Here is a 19,742-nt window from a genome sequence, read left to right as displayed (position 1 = left end):
ACCCAACTAGGTAACAGCATCAGGTAACACCACCAATACAGCTTTCATTGGGTAATTAAATGTCTGCAAGGGAACAACCAAGCTCAGAGACCACCAAGAACTCCATAGTTCAGCCCTGAGCGACAGATATGCTCTTCTCTTCTATTATACCCATTATTTCTGGTCTTAGTTTCTGGCAATGAAAAATAGTTCCTGACCAAAAGAGTATGGCACTCTTTTGTGTATCTGATGTGTCTCCCCACAGTCTTGAACAGACTGAACACCCCCAGTTCTTCCAGTCTTTTCTCATACAGCATATCCTCAAGTCACAGCATCATCTTTATCACCCTCCTTGGAACCTGTTCTGAGTTGTCAGCACACTTCTGGAAATGTGCTGCCAGAATTATACACAATATTTCAAGAGTAGAGGGGAATAAGAATTTCACATGTCCCTGATGCAGCCCAAAACTGTGTTAGCCCTTCTAGCAGCTGTCTCACATTGTTGCCTCATGTTCTACTTGTTGTCAATGACTACATCTAAGACCTTTTCCAACGTAATGCTTCCAAGGCATAAATCTTATTTATTTAAATATATCTAGGCTTTCCATGCTACTGGAATAATATCTGCAATGGCCATCAGCTGCCTTTTTTAATTTATCTTATGTTGTATTGCTCTGATTTATACCTGATAAAAAAGTTAAAAGAGGTCAGACTTGGTTAGTATTTGGATGGAAGACCAAAAGAAAATTCCAGGGCTGTGGGCTAGACTGAGAAGTTAAAAAAAGATCCTGGAAAAGGTCAGTGGCAAACCACCTTTCTATCATTGCCCCAAAACCTTACATGGTTGTGTCCAGGAACCAAGCTTATCTCAAGGGATTCTTTACATTTACCATTCTTTTCTATCTATAGAGTTGTCAAGGCAGCTCAGAAATATTGCATTTTTAAAAATCAGATTAATAGATAAGATATGCCATCATGTGTTTAATGAGTAAAGGAAGAAGAGCTGTCTATATCAAAGTCATGTTTACAGTAAATAAAATTGCCTTTATTTGATATCTATCTGCTACTTGGAAAGGAACCCTGGAAACAGGGAGAATGAAGGCCTGGATTCCATAGCAGGGAAGACTGTTTCTTGCAGTCCACCTTCACCTTTCCCAGTGGAGAAATACAGAATTAGAAACCAAGGAGTACACACAACAGTCAAACTCACAAATTGTTCAGCCCTCCCATTCAGGAATTCAGCAGCAGCTGCTGTCTGAAGAGAGCACGTGGCATGGCTAAAGACTGTGTTTTATTGCTTCAGGAAAAAATCCCCCTTTTCCTAATTTAAGGCAATAAAACCAAACAACTGAAGAGTGCTCTGAAGTTTTTACTGATCTGTGGCCACAGGGTGTTCTCAATAGAAGACAAAATTTACAGGCACTTTTATCAAGCTGATTACATATGTCATCTTCCCTACCTTATTAAGGACAAACAGTAATTGAGTTAGGAAAAGAACAGCCTTGTTTTTGACCACACACAGTTATTTCTAACTTGCTTCTTTCTCTAGCAATTTGACAAAGGCAGTAAATTGAAAGAAGAGAGTTTGTTTCTCATTTTTGTATAGCCTGTACTTCTTATTTATTCTCTTCCCTGCCAGAACTTGTTTTGTGCACCTTATCTTCTTCACAATGGCTTCTAGCTTATTCTATGTGCACCCTCAATATGGCTTTGGTTATGCCTCCTGTTTGCTAATGTTTGCTGGATCCTGCATATTAAACAGGAGCAGTCAATTAGGACAATTGATCAACTCTAATAGTTAAGCATTCTCAGTATCTAAACAGATTCAAGCAGTCTACCATGTTTCCCACATTTTCCTCTGGCTAATCCAAAACTAGCTTAATGTTTCTTGCCCACCCACCCCTCTGTGGAGGCTGTATAATCCCTGCATTCTATGCATTTCTTACTACAGAAGTAGACACTTCCCTGGCCAATTCCTTGGCACAAATAGGGTCTTCATCCTTTCAGGTGGCCCAAAGCAGAGAGCCAGTTGATGTGTCTATTCTTGGTCCACTTGTCGTTTGTTGGCTTTTAGTCTGATTGGTTGGAGTTTTGGGAGAAGAGTAGTGAAGTCTCTGCATTACATTACTCTCTTCCTCCATGCCATGGATGATGCTGAATGTTGTCATTTTTGTTCTGCTTCTCTCCTCCAGTTTCTCAGCGAAGGTTATGCAGCCCACCTGGCTTCCCTGGTGTTCAGCCTCCCTTCCCGGCCTAAGAAGAACAATTCCCGCATGATCCTAAGGAAAGGCAGCTTCGGTCTTCACTCGCAACCTGATTTCCTGCGCAAGAGGAATCACCTCCGGAGAACTATGTCTGTCCAGCAGCCTGACCCACCATCCTTGACTCCCAAGCCAGAGCGTGCCCAAAGCCAGCCCGAATCAGATAAAGACCATGACCGACATCTACCTTCCATAGTGTGGATGAGAGGGGGCATTCATAAGTTTGAGTCTGTCCCATAACAAGAGCTGGGATGGGACCACCAGGCCTCTGGTATCCTGCAAAGAGCTTGTGGGCATTTGCTCTTTGAGTTGCACTTGGCAGCTTCATGGTTCAAGGTGATGGGGAGGATTGGAATTCACAAAGCTCTGGCAGTTTCTGTCTCCCCAGGGGAACTTTCTGTTCGTTCCTCTTGTTTGTATACACTCATGAAACACTGAGGGTAGAGAAAATGATTTGCACCAACCGTGGTCTCTTGCGGGGGTGACACTGGACAGGCAAATGAGCTTGTGTTTTAATGTTTACTTCATAACAAAAATGTGCAATAAAGCTGAGTGGGGAAGCTCCAACTTATCTCAGTGAGAAGGTGCCTCACTGGCAGCAACTACATCTGTTTCTCGAAAAGCCAGGCTTCTGATGTGGCAGCAGCAACATCTGCAGCTCTTGGGGAAAATAAGAACTTGAAGAAGAATCAAGGGGGGAGCCCATAGCTGTGGACTGGGGAATCTCTTGGGTGCCTTAAGCCCAATATCTTTTCATCCAGAAAGCTCTATCACTGGCTGATCACCAGAATAGGTCTCAATTTTACTTATTTATAAGAGACATTGGTAGAGACAACAAATGAATGGGGAAACCAGTTGTGAAAAAGTTGCATGCATGCATGCATGCATGCATGCATGTATGTATATATATATATATATATATATATATATATATAGGAAAGGGAAGAGCTCTGGATTCAATATACGTTTACCATTTTTTAGATGTGGCACACAATAGCATTTTTTGCTCTTTTTGTGAAAAGCCACATTTGTGCAATCCACACTGAGAACCTAAATAGACAAAGTCCATCTGCATCCCTCTGCTACCACCATCACAACCCCACTGAAGCAACCTTCACTCCTGCTGCTCACAGTGTCATATCCTATGTGTTGAACACACTGTTGAGCTTCAGGAAACATATTTGACTGTGCCCATATTTCCAGTATTTTAATCTGCCTGTTGCTCTTTCTGAAGGATCTCAAATACTCAGTGATAAGGCATCAGTTTTCCATATAGAGGATCCCACATCAAAACCTGATGTCTCCAGCTAGGGCGGGCTAATCCTGTAGAGCTGCTGCTGGTTGGTCTAGATATAGATGAAATTGAGTTAGTGGATATGTGAACTGATTCAAAATAAGGGAGCTTGTTTTGTTCCTATAAGATAAGTATGTATGCATAACACACATGCTTTTCTGAAGTCTCTCCTGTTTCTCCAACCATCAGATGCAGCATAACTGGAAAGTGTAGAGTGAAACTTCCATGCCACTCTTGAGACAGAGACTGAGGACTATGTTTCGGGCCCAGTCCACCTGACCTCTGTTGGTTGAACAACCTCAGTCAATCATTACCCTGTCACAAGAAAACACAACAGAAGAATGGCAGAGGGAATGAGTCAGGAAATGGCAAATGACATAGTGCTACTAATTATTGGAGTAGAGTACAATATATATCATAGCAGAAATAATAGGCAAAACATGTCTGTCATCAGTTCTTAGGATTGACCAGACAAGATACAACATGCAAGAACCTTATTGTGAACAGGTTCAACCTTTTTCTGTATTTGAAGTATATCAAATATGGATATTAGAAGGCAGATGGTGCCTACAATAATCAACAGAGAATGAAATGTGGCAAACTGCTTTATGGCTTAATTGCTGTACAATCCTGAGATTAACTATTTCCTTGCCTTTAATAATTCTGCTTCTGTTAATAGAACAGTGTACCTACCTTAAGATGTAGCTAAGTGTGTTTTACAAAATTCCTCAAAGAGTTAATCAAGGGCTTTGTTAAAACTTGGCTGTCAATGTCTCATAGCTAATGCAATCTTGATTTTTCCTGTATCTTCAAAGCTTCTTCTCCCTATAGACAGATCTCCAGTTGCATTATTTCCCTTGCATAGTGATTTCTGTGACAACTGCTCTTCAGAGATTTTGAATCACTCTGGAATCTCCATCTGTTCAGCAGCCTAAGACAGTCTAATTCCATCTATGCCTGCTAACCATTTTGCTTCTCCTGCACTGTTGGATTCCAACACTACAAACTTCTTGCCAGCCTCTTAGCCCACTTCAGCTTCTCTTCCCCATGGTATACTATGCTTGCAAAACTCTGCTTCCCTACTTCTTTCCCAGACTGAGGTTGTCAGTTAGAAATACAGATGGAAAGTCTGGATAATTATTTGAGAGGATGACAGACAGCGATTAACTTCTCCATTCTGTCATAATGTCATGTCATCAACGATAGAATGCACATTTTTAACCTTCTCATTTTGGGTTAATTCTGAGCTTCATCAGCCTCATTTAAGAACATCCCTGCCTATTTAGGGATATTCAGGGTATTCAGGGATTCAAATGGTCTCCTGCTTACTCTGCCACATGCAAGCAGTTCCCCTTTCTTTTAAGTCATCATTTTTCCAAGAGATTATCCATAAATCTAAAGCTGTTTTCTGATTGAATATACTTTTTAGCCTTTATGGTTTTGACAACATGGCAGCATAGCTCTACTGTTTCCAACCAAGTGTGGATCACTTTGGTCCATTTACCTATCATGTGTTGAACAGTGAAGATGACAACAGAAAAGAAGCAGGCAATGTAACTGAAGCACCAACCCTACAGGTTGTTGGCCGTAGCTGATTTTTGAGTACTGAAAGAGTTTGTGCTCTCTTTCCTGGCTCTCTTATCTCGCCATACCATTCAAAAACTTTGGATCTCCTATCATGGTGTGCCTCCACTTTATCTCTTGTTTTCTTTCATATAAAGAATGCCTCTTCAACCATCCAGTCTTTTTAATTGCCTTGTTTCTGGTCCTTGCACAGGTGATAATAGCATATCTGCCAGAATTGTTAGACTGGTTGGGTTCATATAACACATGGTTTTGATTGATTATATACCATCAAGTCGGTAGATAAGGCTAAAATGGGTAATCTGTGGTTTAGGCCTTTGTGGGAATTCAGCCATTAGTTTAACAAGTGGTGCAAACCAAACCATAATGTTAACATGGCTTTATTTCTTTGGGCATAGTAATATCCCAAAGTTGTGTTTCCTTAAACTGCATTTAGTGTTTTTAATGAACCTAGTCAATGAGTAGATAACCATGCCTTACACCAAGGTTCAATCGGCCAGCAGGGGCTTAAAAGCCAAATTAGATGTAATCTGTTAGGTAGATTTGTTACTTTAAAAAAAATAGACATAGGACCTCTTCTCCAATCAGTTGGGGATGCATCTTGGGAAACAGAGAGGCCCTTACCCTTTGTCTCCTTATTAGTCCAGACCCCTGGGCATGCTTGTTCACTACATAAATAATATCACATCTAGTTAATGAAGAAAGCTATGATTAAGGAAGGGTTCCCAATCATGTTTTGCGACAGTGCATCAGCCAGCAAAAGGGGTGACATCATTGAGAGAGTCTGCCTCCACCATACCTGGAGACAAATAGAGTCCCCAGTGTGTGCAGCAAAGCCTTTTATACCTGGTAATTCACAGTTAAACACCTCATCCTCAGCTCATGGTTATAGCAAGGAGCTGTACCTTCCACATAATACGTCTGAATGTGGTATAGTTCACCATGCTGGTAGGAATGGGCTGGAATAATTGCACTGTGATGCAGCAGACTCTGTAAAGTATGTAAACAGACTTAGAGCCCAGTTTAAATACAACATTTTACAAGGGGTGGTTTTGTTCGGTCAGATCTATTGGCACCTGAGAGAAGATTTTAGCAAAACAAATTTGATGGCCCCAGGATTATCTGCTGGTGTTCTTCAAGTACTGTTCATTTAAAAATACACTCCTCTCTTGTTCATCTCACGCCCTCACGTTTAATAATGCTTCTCCTTCCACTGATTTCACAATGTAGAAGTTGCCCCAGTAAGTACTTCCAGGCTGTTTATATGACTCAGCATAAGCCTTGCTATCCAAAAGTGGGACAAACAAGAATGTTCAGACCTGACAATTTAGGTGTGTCTTCCCAAGAGTTCCCTGCGGTCTCACTTTAGGCCTGAAGCTTTAAGACATGAAAATGCTGGCACTAAAACAAAAAAAATGTGTTGGCTTCCCATTCCTAAGTGGGCTGCACCCACATCCTGTTGCTTTTCTCTGTAGTCTTGTAGGAGAGTACCATGTTCTTCTGATGCTTCAGAATTGACCTGGAGAAATGGAAGAAAAAGCTTGAAAAAACAACTAGACTAACTAGATATGAAAGGTTGCCTAAACAAAGGAGGGTTATGTTCTGTTTTGTCACAGGCCAGGCCAGAAGCAAACAGAATCAATGCATTCAGATTGGAGATTTGTAGGAACACTCAAAGATTTGAAGAGCTCTAAACAGAAAAGAAGAAAGGAACTCTTGGACTATCTTGGAACAGTGGTCTTGGTATTGGGATAAATGGATGTTTGAACAGACTTGGGTGTTAGGACTGAAAAACATGGATTGATTACTTGTGGGGTTTGGATTCAATCTCTGAGGAACGATCTGCTGGATTCCCCAAAGTTACCTTCATCTCCCAGTGTGTCTCTTTCTGAAGATGAATAGAAAGGAATATCCTGGTACACCAACACTTCATCCCCTTTTCTCCCCATCCAAGACTGGTACAACCGTAACATTCTTAAATGCCTTGTTAACAGTTCCCTTTATGCTGCTCCCTCCCCACGTTTAAGAACTTGTTCTTTTTTTAAAAAAAAAAAGCCAGTGAATAACAATGGTGGCTTGTTAAAATGTGTGTTATTATGAGAAGACATGTTCATGGTTGTGCAGTATGTGCGTGAACATGTATGTACAGTGTTTCACATCAGTGTTTTGTTACAGCTGTCATTGCTAACTTTGCATAGCAGAAGTGAACTTTTTATATTATATGTTTTGTTCAAGGTTTGGCTGTTCTGTCATTAGCATTGTGAAAAGACCTTGACTCTGTTACAGGTATGAGTAGCATTGTTAATCCAAATCTGAGCTTTCACATTTAAGTAGCACTAAAGGAAATGTTGGGTTGGCAGCCTCTGCTCGTGCTGAGGGGTGACCACTTTTGCTTGACCAAAGTATTCTGTGGTGTGTCTTTTTTCTGAAGGTAGTCTTTGAGTCCTCTTGAATGTTCAAAGGTAGAGGTATTTTCTCATTCATTGGCATTCACAGATCAACTCCTATTTTTACGACTTCACTGTATGGAAAACCAGATCATCCACCACATCATTTGAGTGCAACATCTTCTGTTTCACACCGGGGCGGTGGGGGGGAAGAACCATGGAAAATGACACTCAAATGGTGCTGGATGTGAGTGCTTTGCCTTCTTTCTACATTAGGCACTAACAGAACCATTGCTGGGGATGGGGAAAGAATTCTACGATGGCATTCTCTTGCAAAGCAAGAAGAAAACGTTTTATATCAGGCAGGTAAAAATGCAGGCTTATTGACTGTCATCTTAGAAGGCTGAAAGTTGGGTTGATAAAAGCTTAATGCTAGTAGAGATTATCTGTTTCATATTTTTTTCTGCTCCAGCCACTTGCACTGATTATTATTGTTTCCTATATCTGCCAAGAGAATGAACCCTGTCAAACATCAAAATTATGGACACACAGTCCTATCCCTGTTAAAAAGCTGGAAAACATTTGGTCCCTAAATTTCTCCATTACAAAAAGTGGATGATAGCTATTTTCCAGTTTCTAAAGGGTCCTGCAACCAAAGTAATCAGAATTCCCTAGAAAGCAGGATAAAAACCACTTGCACACCATATTTGACATCACTGATGTGCAAAAACTTTAATACTAATCTGCAAAAGTATTTAATACTAGTATTTGATTAATTTCTAATTGCCTTGGATAGATCACATGCAGTTGTTGGTCTATCAGATTTCATATTAAAATGGGCCTAAATCAAAATAATCTGGGCACTAATTATCCTAAAGCACTCGTATTTTCATTTTTTGAGATGAAATTTCCATTGGTCTGGCCAAGCATGGCAGTAAATCTCTAAGATACTTAATTAGATTTGTCCAAGTCTTGGTTTAGTCAGTAGAAGGCTCACAGACACAGCTAAGCAGCCAAGAATGAAACAGGTAAAAGATAACCTCTTGCAGTATGGAGAAATCAATATAGCCTTTGCTCCAGGGTTCAAATTCTAGTTTTTTTTCCTCCCACCTTTCCAAGTCAACACACACTAGGCTGTTTTCTCATGACCTTGGGAGATACCTAATATAACTATTCTTCCAGGAACTCCTAGTTCCTGCCTACCAGTTTCATTCCTTACATCCATATTACAAAATACAAAATGAGGTTTGGCTTTGATCTTTCTCCATCTAGACATGAAATGGCAACATTAGAAAACTGTTGATGTTTTCTGGGCTGTGAATACTGATTTCGGAACTAGTTATCAGTTCAAGATGTGATTTAATCATTGAATTCATCATCACTGAATTACAAATAAGCTAGTTTCAAAACTTTCTAGGTTCCCTGCCCTGTGGCCCAGAGACTGTGCTCCCCTGAATTGGCCTGAAGATACTGATTTTGAACCCTCTGAGATAGGTATTGCTCTGTAGCTCTTGGAAAGCAGTTTAGGGTGCGATGCAGAGATCGCTGGAATGGCAGTGCAGTGGAAAGCTTGAAGGACCTCACTGGAAACTCTGAAGTGCTTCACGGCTTAAGCTTTGAATTGCTAAGTGTAGTACAAGCATGAGTATGAGCAATATAGGGGATTATCAAGTGTATAATGATGATGGATGGCCTGCTAAATCTCTCTATGGAACGGCTGGCAAAAAGTAACTAATTTTACCCTGCCTCAAAGCAACGCACCAAACTGGCCCCGCTACTGTAGTTGGAGGTTTTTTAAAAACAGCTCAGATTTGAAAGCTGCCATTCATGTACATGCACACATTTTTAACACTGGGATGCCAAAGAATGTGAGCTTTGAACTGAAAAGTTATTTGTTCTTAGTCTGCATATGAGAATGTGGTCTTTTGAATCTGGATGAACTGCTCCAGTGGCAGAGAGGGGGGTTCCCAGAGTGTTTTAATCACATACCCATCTCCAATGTACAGCTATGAATTTCTTACAGAGACGCTTAAAAAGACGGGGGGGGGGGAGAGGTGTCAGCATTTTTCCAAATGGTATTCGTTTTATTTTCAACTGGTTTTTAAAATCTTCTGACATGAAGTGAGTAATGTCAAATATCACACTTTCTTTGCTTTTCAGTATGTACCTTTTTAAATTCCTTCTTTGATGTGGGAGCATTTTTCTGTTGCTGGGACCCACAATTTCTGATGAATTGTTTTAACACTCAGCACACTGTTGAAATAAAGCACCAGACCTTCTTGATCAGGACTAGTGTTTCTTACTGCTTCAAGGTGTGTTACTGTGCATCTTTTGTTCATACCCAAAATAAATGTACCCATTCCTGCTTTATACATTCTACAGATCCATTACAGTGCTGCACACAAATGGATGGACATGGGAATGGAAGAGGAAATAAAGCAATGTACCTTCCAGATCAAGCTGGGTCTTAAGGATTTAATGTCTGCTACCACATGTCCTTTCTTCAGATTCCTTTCATGATTTTGGATGAACAGATAGGGGAATGGAGGAATCTTTTACAAAGCTATGGCCTGCATATGGTGGAGTTACACACAGTATTTGTAAATAGGGAACGTCTACTTCTTAAGTGGGGAATAATTAGCCAAACAGCCATTCAAGGCTAAAGTTGATTACTTTAACCACATTCACTCATTGTGCTCTACATGCTATGCAAACTAATTCATTGGGGTTTATAAACCTTTCTCTGTGGCTTAGCAACAGGGTGGGAAACATGCCACTGCTTATTTTCAATGGCATTTTAGAGATTTTTGCACTGAAGTAAAGATGAAGATTGATGTGCTGAGCATCTGAGGTTTAAGCATCCATTTTGACTCTTAAAACTACCAAACCCCTCCCCAAATGAACATTTTTAGCCTTCTTTGCTAGATCTGCTCCCTGTGGTCCTTGGAAGCCAAAATAATGTCTAAGTGTAGGACTGAAAAATGTCCATCATGACATAATGCATAGTGTAAATTCTGTCAACTGTGGTTTGTTCAACAAACTCTGTACAGTGTGTGAAACCCAGTACTTAATTTTAAATTACAAACGATAGAAATCATAATTAAATTACATACAAAAAATTAACTATTTCCTACCAAATGGCTTAGCCTGCTCTTTCTAGCATCAAGGAAAATAGCATTGCCTTGTGGAACAGCAGAGTGGGGATTACTGTTACCAATAAAGCTTGAATATTGGTAAAAATGGTATAGAGGAAAAATAAACTATTCCGTGATTGAATAAAGAGGGAGAATGAAACCAGTTGTTACAATTACCTATTCCTGAGTAACATAATAGAATATAATAATCTCATTCTGGATTTCCAGGCAGCATTTGTTTTTTGTTGAGGTTAGTGCCTACCTTCACTAACTATATCTGAGAGCTTTAGGCTTTTTGTATCATAACATTTTTCAGAGCTGCTTTTCTATGCCAAGTAGCTGAGAATGTAAAATCAAGCCCAAGGCTAAGCAAAAGAAGGTAATTAGATTTTCCAACTTAAATATGTTTAAGAAGCAAGCAAAGTAATAATGTGTTATCCTTTATTAATTAGTCATCCCCTGATGAACAGTCCAAGAAGCTGAACTGAACAGGGCTGTTTGGGAAGTCAGACAGTAGCTTATGTGGGAAGAGATACCTTTCATGTGGATGCGCATGTGTGCGCACGCATACCTTTGAGTCAGTCTTCACTCCTGGTAATTGCCTAGACAGCTCCCTGCAGTTTTCTTGGCAACATTTTTGGAAGTGGCTTGCCATTGCCTTCTTCCCAGGACTGAGAGTGAGTGACTGGCCCAAGGTCACCCAACTGGCTTTGTTCCTATGGCAGGACTAGAAGTCACCCCAGACACCTTCTCACATGTGTATAGCATTGTATTTGTCCGTCAAATTAAAAGAGGAGGGGGATCCATTGTAGAAGTCTATAGCTGGCCAATACAGCTACTCAACTGCCTGATCCTAGTTTTCAGCCTAGAACTTGTGCCATGAAAGCAGGGTTCCAAGTTTTTAAGCCTAGGAAACCTCCAGCCTTATGATTAGGTGCATCACTGGGAATCCTGAAGGACCACATTGGGTCAGATCATGCTGAAGAAGATCTATCAATGCGGTTGCTAAATGCCAGCACTGACTTGATGGCACATAATCATTTTGTTTTCAAAGGGTTGGGAACAGGTGCATCCATTTTCACTACAAAGATTGCTGCTAGCCATTTCGAACTCAGATTGAGATGCCAGATGACATGCTGGCTGGCTGCCTCTCCTTAATAAAGTTATTTTATGCATATTTTCCCCTGCTGTGTCCCTAACCTCATTTCACTCATGGTTTCTTATTTACTTCATATAGTGAGGTCATCTGAGTAGCTTGTGGCATGACTAGAAATTAATGATTTTTTTTAGGAAAGAAGTCATGCAGAGAGGAAACAAGAGAAACAGATTCAGTGGACAAATTCCACTGAATGCTCTTTTTAAAAAATTGGTTAAGCAAATACTGATTACTTTAACTCTTGTTTACATTTTTAACACAAGCACTCACAAATGTGATTTTAAGAACAAGTGTCTTTGAGGGGAAAAATGGTAACTAACATTGTGTTTTTCCATATACACATGGGATGACAGCCAGTGTGGTGTAGTAGTTAATGCTGGACTAGGAGTGGGAAGGTCCAGCCTCTAATCTCCCCAAGGCAGGAAAGCAGCTGGGTCACTTTGGGCCAGTCCCTTCCTCAGCCCTAGAAAGAGAAGTTGAAAAACATCTATCGATCAACCCGCACTGGATCAATGTGGTTTTTCTATGAGATCCTAAACAACAGCATGGCACTCCCTCACCGTTCCAAAGCAGCCATTCCCTATTTAAGTATCTGTTCATAATAATCTGAGAAAACTTCAGCATCCTTTTGCTCTGCAACAGAGTACTGTGGAGTTCTTCATGGGATATTTTGCCATTTCCCATTCACAGCCCAAGGAGTGGCTGCTGTGACGATGGAACTGGAGTTTAGGTATATCAGTATCTGCAGTGATGTGGAGCATAATATTTATTTATTTATTATTCACATTTCTATTATCACCCATCTCTCCCCAAAAGGGGGACTCTGGGCGGTTTACAATAAAATTGATGCTCTACCTCTAGCACAGTGTTTCTCAACCTCGACAACTTTAAGATGTGTGGACTTCAATTCCCAGAGTTCCCCAGCCAGCATGCTGGCTGGGGAACGCTGGGAGTTGAAGTCCACACATCTTAAAGTTGCCGAAGTTGAGAAACACTGCTCTAGCATATATGCAGAAATATTGTGTGTGTGTGTGTGTAAGACAAAAGGTACATGCACAAATACACAATCATACAAGCTCCCCACAGTTCCACTGTAGAGGGGAGGATGGGAGTGAGAATGGTGAATGATAATCATCTTTGCTACCAATTGAAAATAAATATCAAATTTCCTGCAAATACGGCACTCCGAGAAAATTGATACAAAATTCTTTCTAACTGGTATATTACAGTATACTAGTGCTGACTGCCAAAATAGATACCGTATTCAAAAAAGTTGTTGGCAATGCAATAATCAAACTGGGCAATTTTTTCACACTTGGCATTACAAAGCACAATTCTGAGAGATGATTCATCACAGAATGAAACAAATTTTAAATACCAACTTTTCTTTCCTGCCAGCTGTTCTTCTGTGAAGCATTACTAACCCTTGTATTGCTACAAAGTACACAGAGCTGGCTCTGTAAGATCTGACAGAGCAGACAAGCTTCTTGTAAGCAGGGTCATCTGATGGGATGTGGGAACCATGCCATCTCTGATGCGGTGCCTGCTCTCCGGAATAAAGTTCCCCCAGAACCTTACAAACTTTTAGGCGACTTGGCTTTTCCCCCAAGTTCTGGTCTAGGCTGTTGTTGTACTCACTGTGTAGTTTGTCTTTGTTATGGCACATTATTCCCCCCGTTCACTTCTATATCATTTGTTCGGGTACTGTCTTGGTTTTAACAAGACAGCACCTGGAGTTGGGATGTCTTTTATAAATCTAAATGCATATTGACTGCCTTTGTTAATAACTGAATATTGATTTGATTTTAATAATGGTTCTAAACTGCTAAATTGATTTAAGATTAGCTTTATGTTCAGTACTAATCTAATGTTAACTTCAAACATTTTTATTCCATTTGCAAATCCTTTCTTTTTCCTTTTTGCTTTTTTCTTGATTATACTCTTACATAACTGTTAAAACAAAATAAAAAGATAAACATCTTTGATAGCAAAGACTCTGCCCTCCAAAATGTCTGGTGTCAAAACACTACAGAGCACTGAAGCTTTCTGCTTCTGAGTCTTTTTGTCTAAACAGCTCAGAAAAAGAAGGAAAGAGAGAGAAAAAAGTAGGCTGTTAACCAAAAGATTACAGCAGGTGCCTCATAAAATAACCACAGCAAACAGTATCCATTAAAAGGTCTGTTTCAAAGTATCCTAATTATAGTAATGTGAGCCTTGTCTACAGAACAGCACAGACAGGTCCACTTCAGATTTAAGCATTATAAAACCTGACCCCAGTTTCACACAGCTTAAGCTGTTTCACATTTGCACAGATCAGCCCAATGATATTTAAATGACTGCATGCAGGTTCAATGGTATATTTTAAAAGAAAAGAGTTCCTGGCCAACTCTCATCAATGGACGGGAGAAGGGGGGGGCAACCACATGCTTTCATGTTGGAAATCCCAACGCTACGACCCCTCCCAAGATAAAGAGTTCAGAAACTCTCACCAGTATTAGTTACAATGTCACACGGTTGATACCCGGGTTGATAGGAAGAAGGCCAAGCCCCACACAGCTGTGCAAGATCAACCCAGGCTTCAGCAGAGTGTCTTTAATGCTGGTCTTGGCTAAATACCAAAGCTTGGAAACTGTAAGAGGAATTTCCCACCCTCATAGTGAGTTAATTAAGGTGGAGTTGCTCAGAATGGTTTCAACGCTCCTTCCCAGGTTTCTTGCCACCTGGGCTAAGTTGCTGTTTATGATAAGCGAGCTCTTGATGGCTTATGAGTGACTGCTCTTCCGTTCCATGATCTCTCCCACACGAATGCAGGAAAACCTGCCAAAACTTCAGAGTGAAGCAGCATCTACCCACATCAGAATCACTATTGCATGCAACTCTGTAAACAGTATAGTTTTGGGTTTGTTCATTTGTTTTAAGAATAAGAAGAGTGCTAGAAACTACAAGAGTAGAACAGCTTTAGAAGTGAGCCGTGTCTTATGTGAGGCAGGCAGTGCAGTGAATGGACAGAAGAAACAGCCCCGGTGGATGGTTTCCAGGAGCCTTCACTCCTACTTCCACATTGCCCCTGAAGGCCTTACTCTGAAAGCAGAGGACCTCTACTGCAGTGTTTCTCAACCTTAGCAACTTTAAGATGGCTGAACTTCAACTCCCAGAATTCCCCAGCCAGCATCTCTCCCCTGTCCCCTTTACAGCCTAAGAAACTAAGGAGGTTACTTCTGAGTGTCCCCCCCACCTTCCTGCTGCAGGCTAAGTTGCCTTTTATCTTACTGCTTCCTTGGCCACATCTCTTTGCCCTGTCTCCCAAGGTCATTCCCACATGCCATCACAGGAAGGGATGTTATGAATGGTAGTTCAGGAGCAGATGGACGGTCCAAGAGTCCCCACTCCCAGGGAAGAGGAGTCAGAGCCCAGACAGAGTCCTAGTCCATCTTTCAGTGTGGTAAGAACTGCTTATCATGCTGTGTAGCCTGAAGGAGCCCTTGGAAGGGGTTTCAGATATAAAGAGACAGAGGCATGTACAGATTCCATCACCTTGAGATTTATTCACACATAAGATCTCTAACAAATATTTCACAGAATCCTTAGGCAATTGAACTTCCTTTTCGAAAATAATAATATAAAATACATAAAATATTTGGCCATAATTTAAATAGAATACATTATTTCATCTTCCATCAATGAAACATTTAAGTTAGGAGTGTGCGAGGTCAGGATAAGAGTCAAGTGTGTTCTTGTTTCACATCCAGAGCATCCAAAAGCCTTGGCTTCTTTCTTGGGGCTTCTTCTGGTGGAGATGGAGGAGGTAGGAGGTGGTCAGTTTGGGGATAAATAATTTATACGATCCTGGACCCATGGTGCACTGGGATCTGCACAGATCCGTACGTTCCTATGTGTGATAAATCTGCAGAAGAGACATATGCATGCATACTTAGTCAAAAGCTGGAAAGAAAATGATTCTCTTCTTATAACTGGCACCACACTCAGCTTTCAAGGGGGCAGAGCCCCTCCCATCAGTCACCCTCAAGGGGCTCCTGTTCCAAATTGATTTGATAAAAGCGGAGTGCATGTGCAGATGTCCCCTGAATCTTCAAATAAATTTAAATATTTAAGCCAAAGGGCTGATTTGTCTGAAAACTTTGAATCAAAGCTGCACACAGATCCTTTCAAGAAAGAGATAAATTTAGATTTTGGTATAGGGGTATCTGCAGAGGGGGTGTCAACTAAATCAAGATGACTGCCGCAGCCATGCAATCAAGACCCCACCCCTTGATTTATTTATTTATTTATTTGTATCCCACCTTTATTATTTTTATAAATAATTAATGTGTGTTGCAAAAATGAACAGATTTCTTTGGGCCAAGAACTCTCTGGCCTCATTGTGATATGTTGGCTTGGAATGCCTAGCCAAAAAGCAGAGGGTACAGGATGAGCACTAATTTTAAATTTAAATTAAATTCACATGAGTTCAATACAGTGAATATGATTACAGGGTAAATATGATTATGGCTGGTGCACTTTTCCACAAAGGTCAGATTCAGTTTGGTAGCAGATGTTTAAAGGGCAGTCAGCACTGCATTCAACATATTCAGGGACCACTTAAGATCTGGGGGCCTCAAGTTGCCCCCCCACCCCATTCTTACTCCAACCATGACATCCTTCAAGAAAACTAAAAGAGGGAGGGAGGGAGAGAGGGAGGGAGATTCCTAGTACTTACATGATAGCTGGCATGGAACACTTGACATTTGAGTGTTCATAGGACCTCAGATTCTTCCGTGGTACAGGTCTGTTTATGTAGTCAAAACAACAGAGTTTTGGGTCTGAAAAAGAAGAAAAGAGGCTTGAGTCATTTTAATGGTTTCCCTTCCCTGATCTTTGAGTCTTGAACTTGAACTTCTGACCTGCTAGTTTAGAATACCTACTATTCCCCTCATGTAATATGGGCAGATTTTCCACAGCCCTGCCTTACCATGGACCATATTATTACTATCAGATTTATATCCCACCTTTATTTTGTACAACTCAAGGTGGCATACATAGCTAATGCTTCCTCCTCCTATATTCCCCGCAATAACAACTCTGTGAGGTGGGGTGGGCTGAGGCAGAATGACTGGCCCAAAGTCGCCCATCTGGCTTTCATGCCTAAAGGCAGGCTGGAACTCACAGTCTCTCAGCTTCTAATCCACCAACTTAACCACTACACCAAATTGGCTCGCGATGGAGACTTTGTATTTTACTTCTAGCTGTGAAAATTTCAAAGGCAAATGCAACAGTGAATTTTGCAGAAATTAAGAATTCAGGAATTGTCTCAAGTTAAGCAGAATCCTTCCTTCCATCCTTCCTTCCTTCCATCCATCCATCCATCCATCTCTTTTTGTTGCAATAGCATGGATTCTTGCTAGTATGTATCTACTGCAGCTAGATAATGTGACTATGTCAACCCCCAAGCACTAACATATCTCTTAAAAATTCTGCCTGGCATTAATGGAAAATAAGCTTATTCTGGAGATGAACCTTAGATTTCTCTTACACAGGGAATCCAGTGTCCCTTTGTCCACTTAGTAGACTGTGTTCAACAGGATTATGGAAAACATTTATTATTGTGTGTGTTAATAGAATTGATATTCCCTCACAATCCCCCTAACGGCTTATGATAATCATAAAAAAAATTTCAGAGTAAAACAATCTATCACAGGACAAATCCATTCACACTGTCCTCTTTGGAAAACTGAAAGGAAGGGCTCATTCTCTCCAATGCACATCTTCTGAAGGGCTGGACAGGGTCCTGCTCTGCCTCCTTTCATCTCTAATTCAACTCCAAGGGAGTGGGCTTAGTTCTCCTGCACGCCTTCCATTTTCAAGTGTAGTCCTGCCAAGGAGACACCATGAGCAGCACTGACTGTCCCTAACTATATCACCAGCACTTTCAGAAGAGATGGTTGAGCAAAGCTAGAACCCATTTCAGGATGGCATGGGTTACAGCTCTGAATGCAGCTGAGATGCTGAAAAAGAGAAGAAAATGCAGTCTTACCAAACTGAGCCTGAGCTTGGGATAAAAACATAGCAGCAACCAGGAAGACGGAGAAAGCAGCCAGGGAGCTCTTCATCTTTGCTCTTGGACTCAGGCAAGAGGAGAAGTAGGTTGGAGTAGTTTGTGCACCTTCCTAGCTCCATGCCGAAAGGAAACACTTCAAACATTATATAGGCCGATTGAGTGGGAGGGTGGAGATTTCCTGGAAACAGAATGCACACTTCATAACTGAGAAATGATGACATAACAGCCCAAAATTTGCTAGAATCAGGAAAGTGCCTTGGGAGGCTCCAAAAGAGGAAGCAAATGCTGTCAGAGAAAGGGAGCCTGCAACCCTCCCCTAAGTTTGCAAAGTGGGTGGTTCTCAAGCAATCATCAGGGGTTCTGGGAATAACATTCTTGGCAAAAAAAAAAAAAAAAAGACAACGGGAGCAATGATAGAATAGCTGAGTAGCATTTTCCGGCAAGGTATGAGAGGGTGAAGAACAATGACATGGGAAACCAAGTTGTGCTGCTTGAAGGACTGGTCCCACTCAGATCTCTCACTTTTTAAATAAGTTTATGAATATGTGGCATTTTTGTTTATAGTCTTTTGAACATACACTTACTATGGCTAGGGGCCTCAAAATCTGAAAGTGGTACGCTACAAGGCTTTGGGGATTTCTGAGAGCCGGTTTGCAAAGAAATGGGGGAACAGTTGTGGAAAGCAAATAGAGTTCTCAAGGGAAATTTCTCCTTTGGCTTGAGTTTGGCCCAACTGTTGATCAAAGGTCCACTTCAGATGAGCAGTTTCTTCTGAGCTGGAATCCTGTTCCAGCATCTTCTCTGCCTTTCACAGCAGAGGCTGTTAGCACAGCCTTAACCCCTGAGAGGCTGCACACACAATGTTCCTTGCACTTCGAGGGCACAAGAAATTGGTTAGCTCTCTGAACACAAATGCTTGAACAACAATTGTGTTACCTTACTGAACAGTTGCCACAGATACAAACAGCTATCTGGAAGACTGCCAACCATTCCTTCTGAACACAAGAAACTAAGGTGAATCATAATACTTGCATCAAGCATGCACCAGGGTAAATTAGGAGATTCTTCTGATATTGCCACTTTATGACTTCCAGGTGCATGAAAACTATGTGCCCACTATTTAAGGATGCTCAATTTTCTTTGAAACTCAGCTGAACTCCTGGGATGTAAACCTGTTCCTAAACTGCATACTAAAACAATATTTTCCCACACGACTGCGTAAGGCTGACAATGAACACAGAACCTCACTGAGTCAGGAGTGCGTTATTTATTTGTTGGTTGATTATACACATGTTTATATTCTCTGTTCAAACAAGTCTAAGTTATCAATGTTAAGTTGATGCTATCCATCTAAATCAACCCAACTAACCTCCAAAGTAAAAACAGTAGCGAAAAATAATCCAGTCACCATCAGATTAAGTCTCAGTCACCTGCTTAAAAAGAAGTATCTTCACTTTTTTCTGGGATGCCCGGAAGAAGGGGCCAGGCAACTCTGAGGGCAGCATGTTCCACAGCTCTGGGGCAAGCACCAAAACAGCCTGACTCCTGTCCTGCTCCCTGCTGCTTTCAACTTGTTCTTACCTAGTACGAAGATCTACAGTACTCTCCTATAATACCAACTGGTCATATCTGGAGTCTTGATCTCAAGCTCTTCTCCTGGAGTGTCTCTCTCTATTTGTCAGCTGGGTTTTTCCAGCAAAGCCTTGCACAGCTTTAGCCAAGGCGGTGGTGTATTACTCAGCAGAAGAATGCATGATGAGTTGTGCCAGTTCAAATCAATGTCCTGTCTGGCCTCAGAATTCTGGTGTCCGGCTGCCAAACCATATGCGGTTGGGAAACCTCAGCATGGCATAAGCTCAATAGCATCTGAATATGCCCGTTCTAGCAGGCAC

At 41.1% G+C, this 19,742-nt stretch overlaps 2 protein-coding genes and 1 long non-coding RNA gene across 3 annotated transcripts in view; 2 read left to right on the top strand and 1 right to left on the bottom strand.

Annotated features, from left to right (window-relative positions):
• The window catches only part of PITPNM3 (PITPNM family member 3), a 161,824-nt gene extending 158,721 nt beyond the window's left edge, over window positions 1-3,103 (top strand). The window contains exon 20 of the mRNA XM_063299212.1: window positions 2,172-3,103. Coding sequence (XP_063155282.1) covers window positions 2,172-2,480 — 309 coding nt within the window. The 3' untranslated portion in view covers window positions 2,481-3,103. The remainder of the gene's footprint in view (window positions 1-2,171) is intronic.
• Window positions 3,104-4,679: 1,576 nt separating this feature from the next.
• Window positions 4,680-7,157, top strand: LOC134494220 (uncharacterized). The gene is made up of 2 exons (XR_010067651.1): window positions 4,680-5,215; window positions 6,183-7,157. It is a non-coding gene; the product is annotated as an uncharacterized LOC134494220 (long non-coding RNA).
• An 8,161-nt stretch (window positions 7,158-15,318) lies between these two features.
• Window positions 15,319-18,121, bottom strand: LOC134496827 (C-C motif chemokine 5-like). The gene is made up of 3 exons (XM_063302575.1): window positions 17,827-18,121; window positions 16,513-16,615; window positions 15,319-15,699 (listed from the first exon to the last, which is right to left on the bottom strand). The coding sequence occupies exons 1-3, from the start codon at window positions 17,900-17,902 to the stop codon at window positions 15,612-15,614; spliced, it is 267 nt and encodes an 88-aa protein (XP_063158645.1). The 5' UTR covers window positions 17,903-18,121; the 3' UTR covers window positions 15,319-15,611.
• Between the last annotated feature and the right edge of the window lie 1,621 nt (window positions 18,122-19,742).

The sequence above is a fragment of the Candoia aspera genome, chromosome 1, assembly GCF_035149785.1.
Source record: "Candoia aspera isolate rCanAsp1 chromosome 1, rCanAsp1.hap2, whole genome shotgun sequence".
NCBI classification, from domain to species: domain Eukaryota; kingdom Metazoa; phylum Chordata; class Lepidosauria; order Squamata; family Boidae; genus Candoia; species Candoia aspera.
Note: the sequence above shows the minus strand (reverse complement) of the source record. Positions and strands in the feature narration are given on the sequence as shown.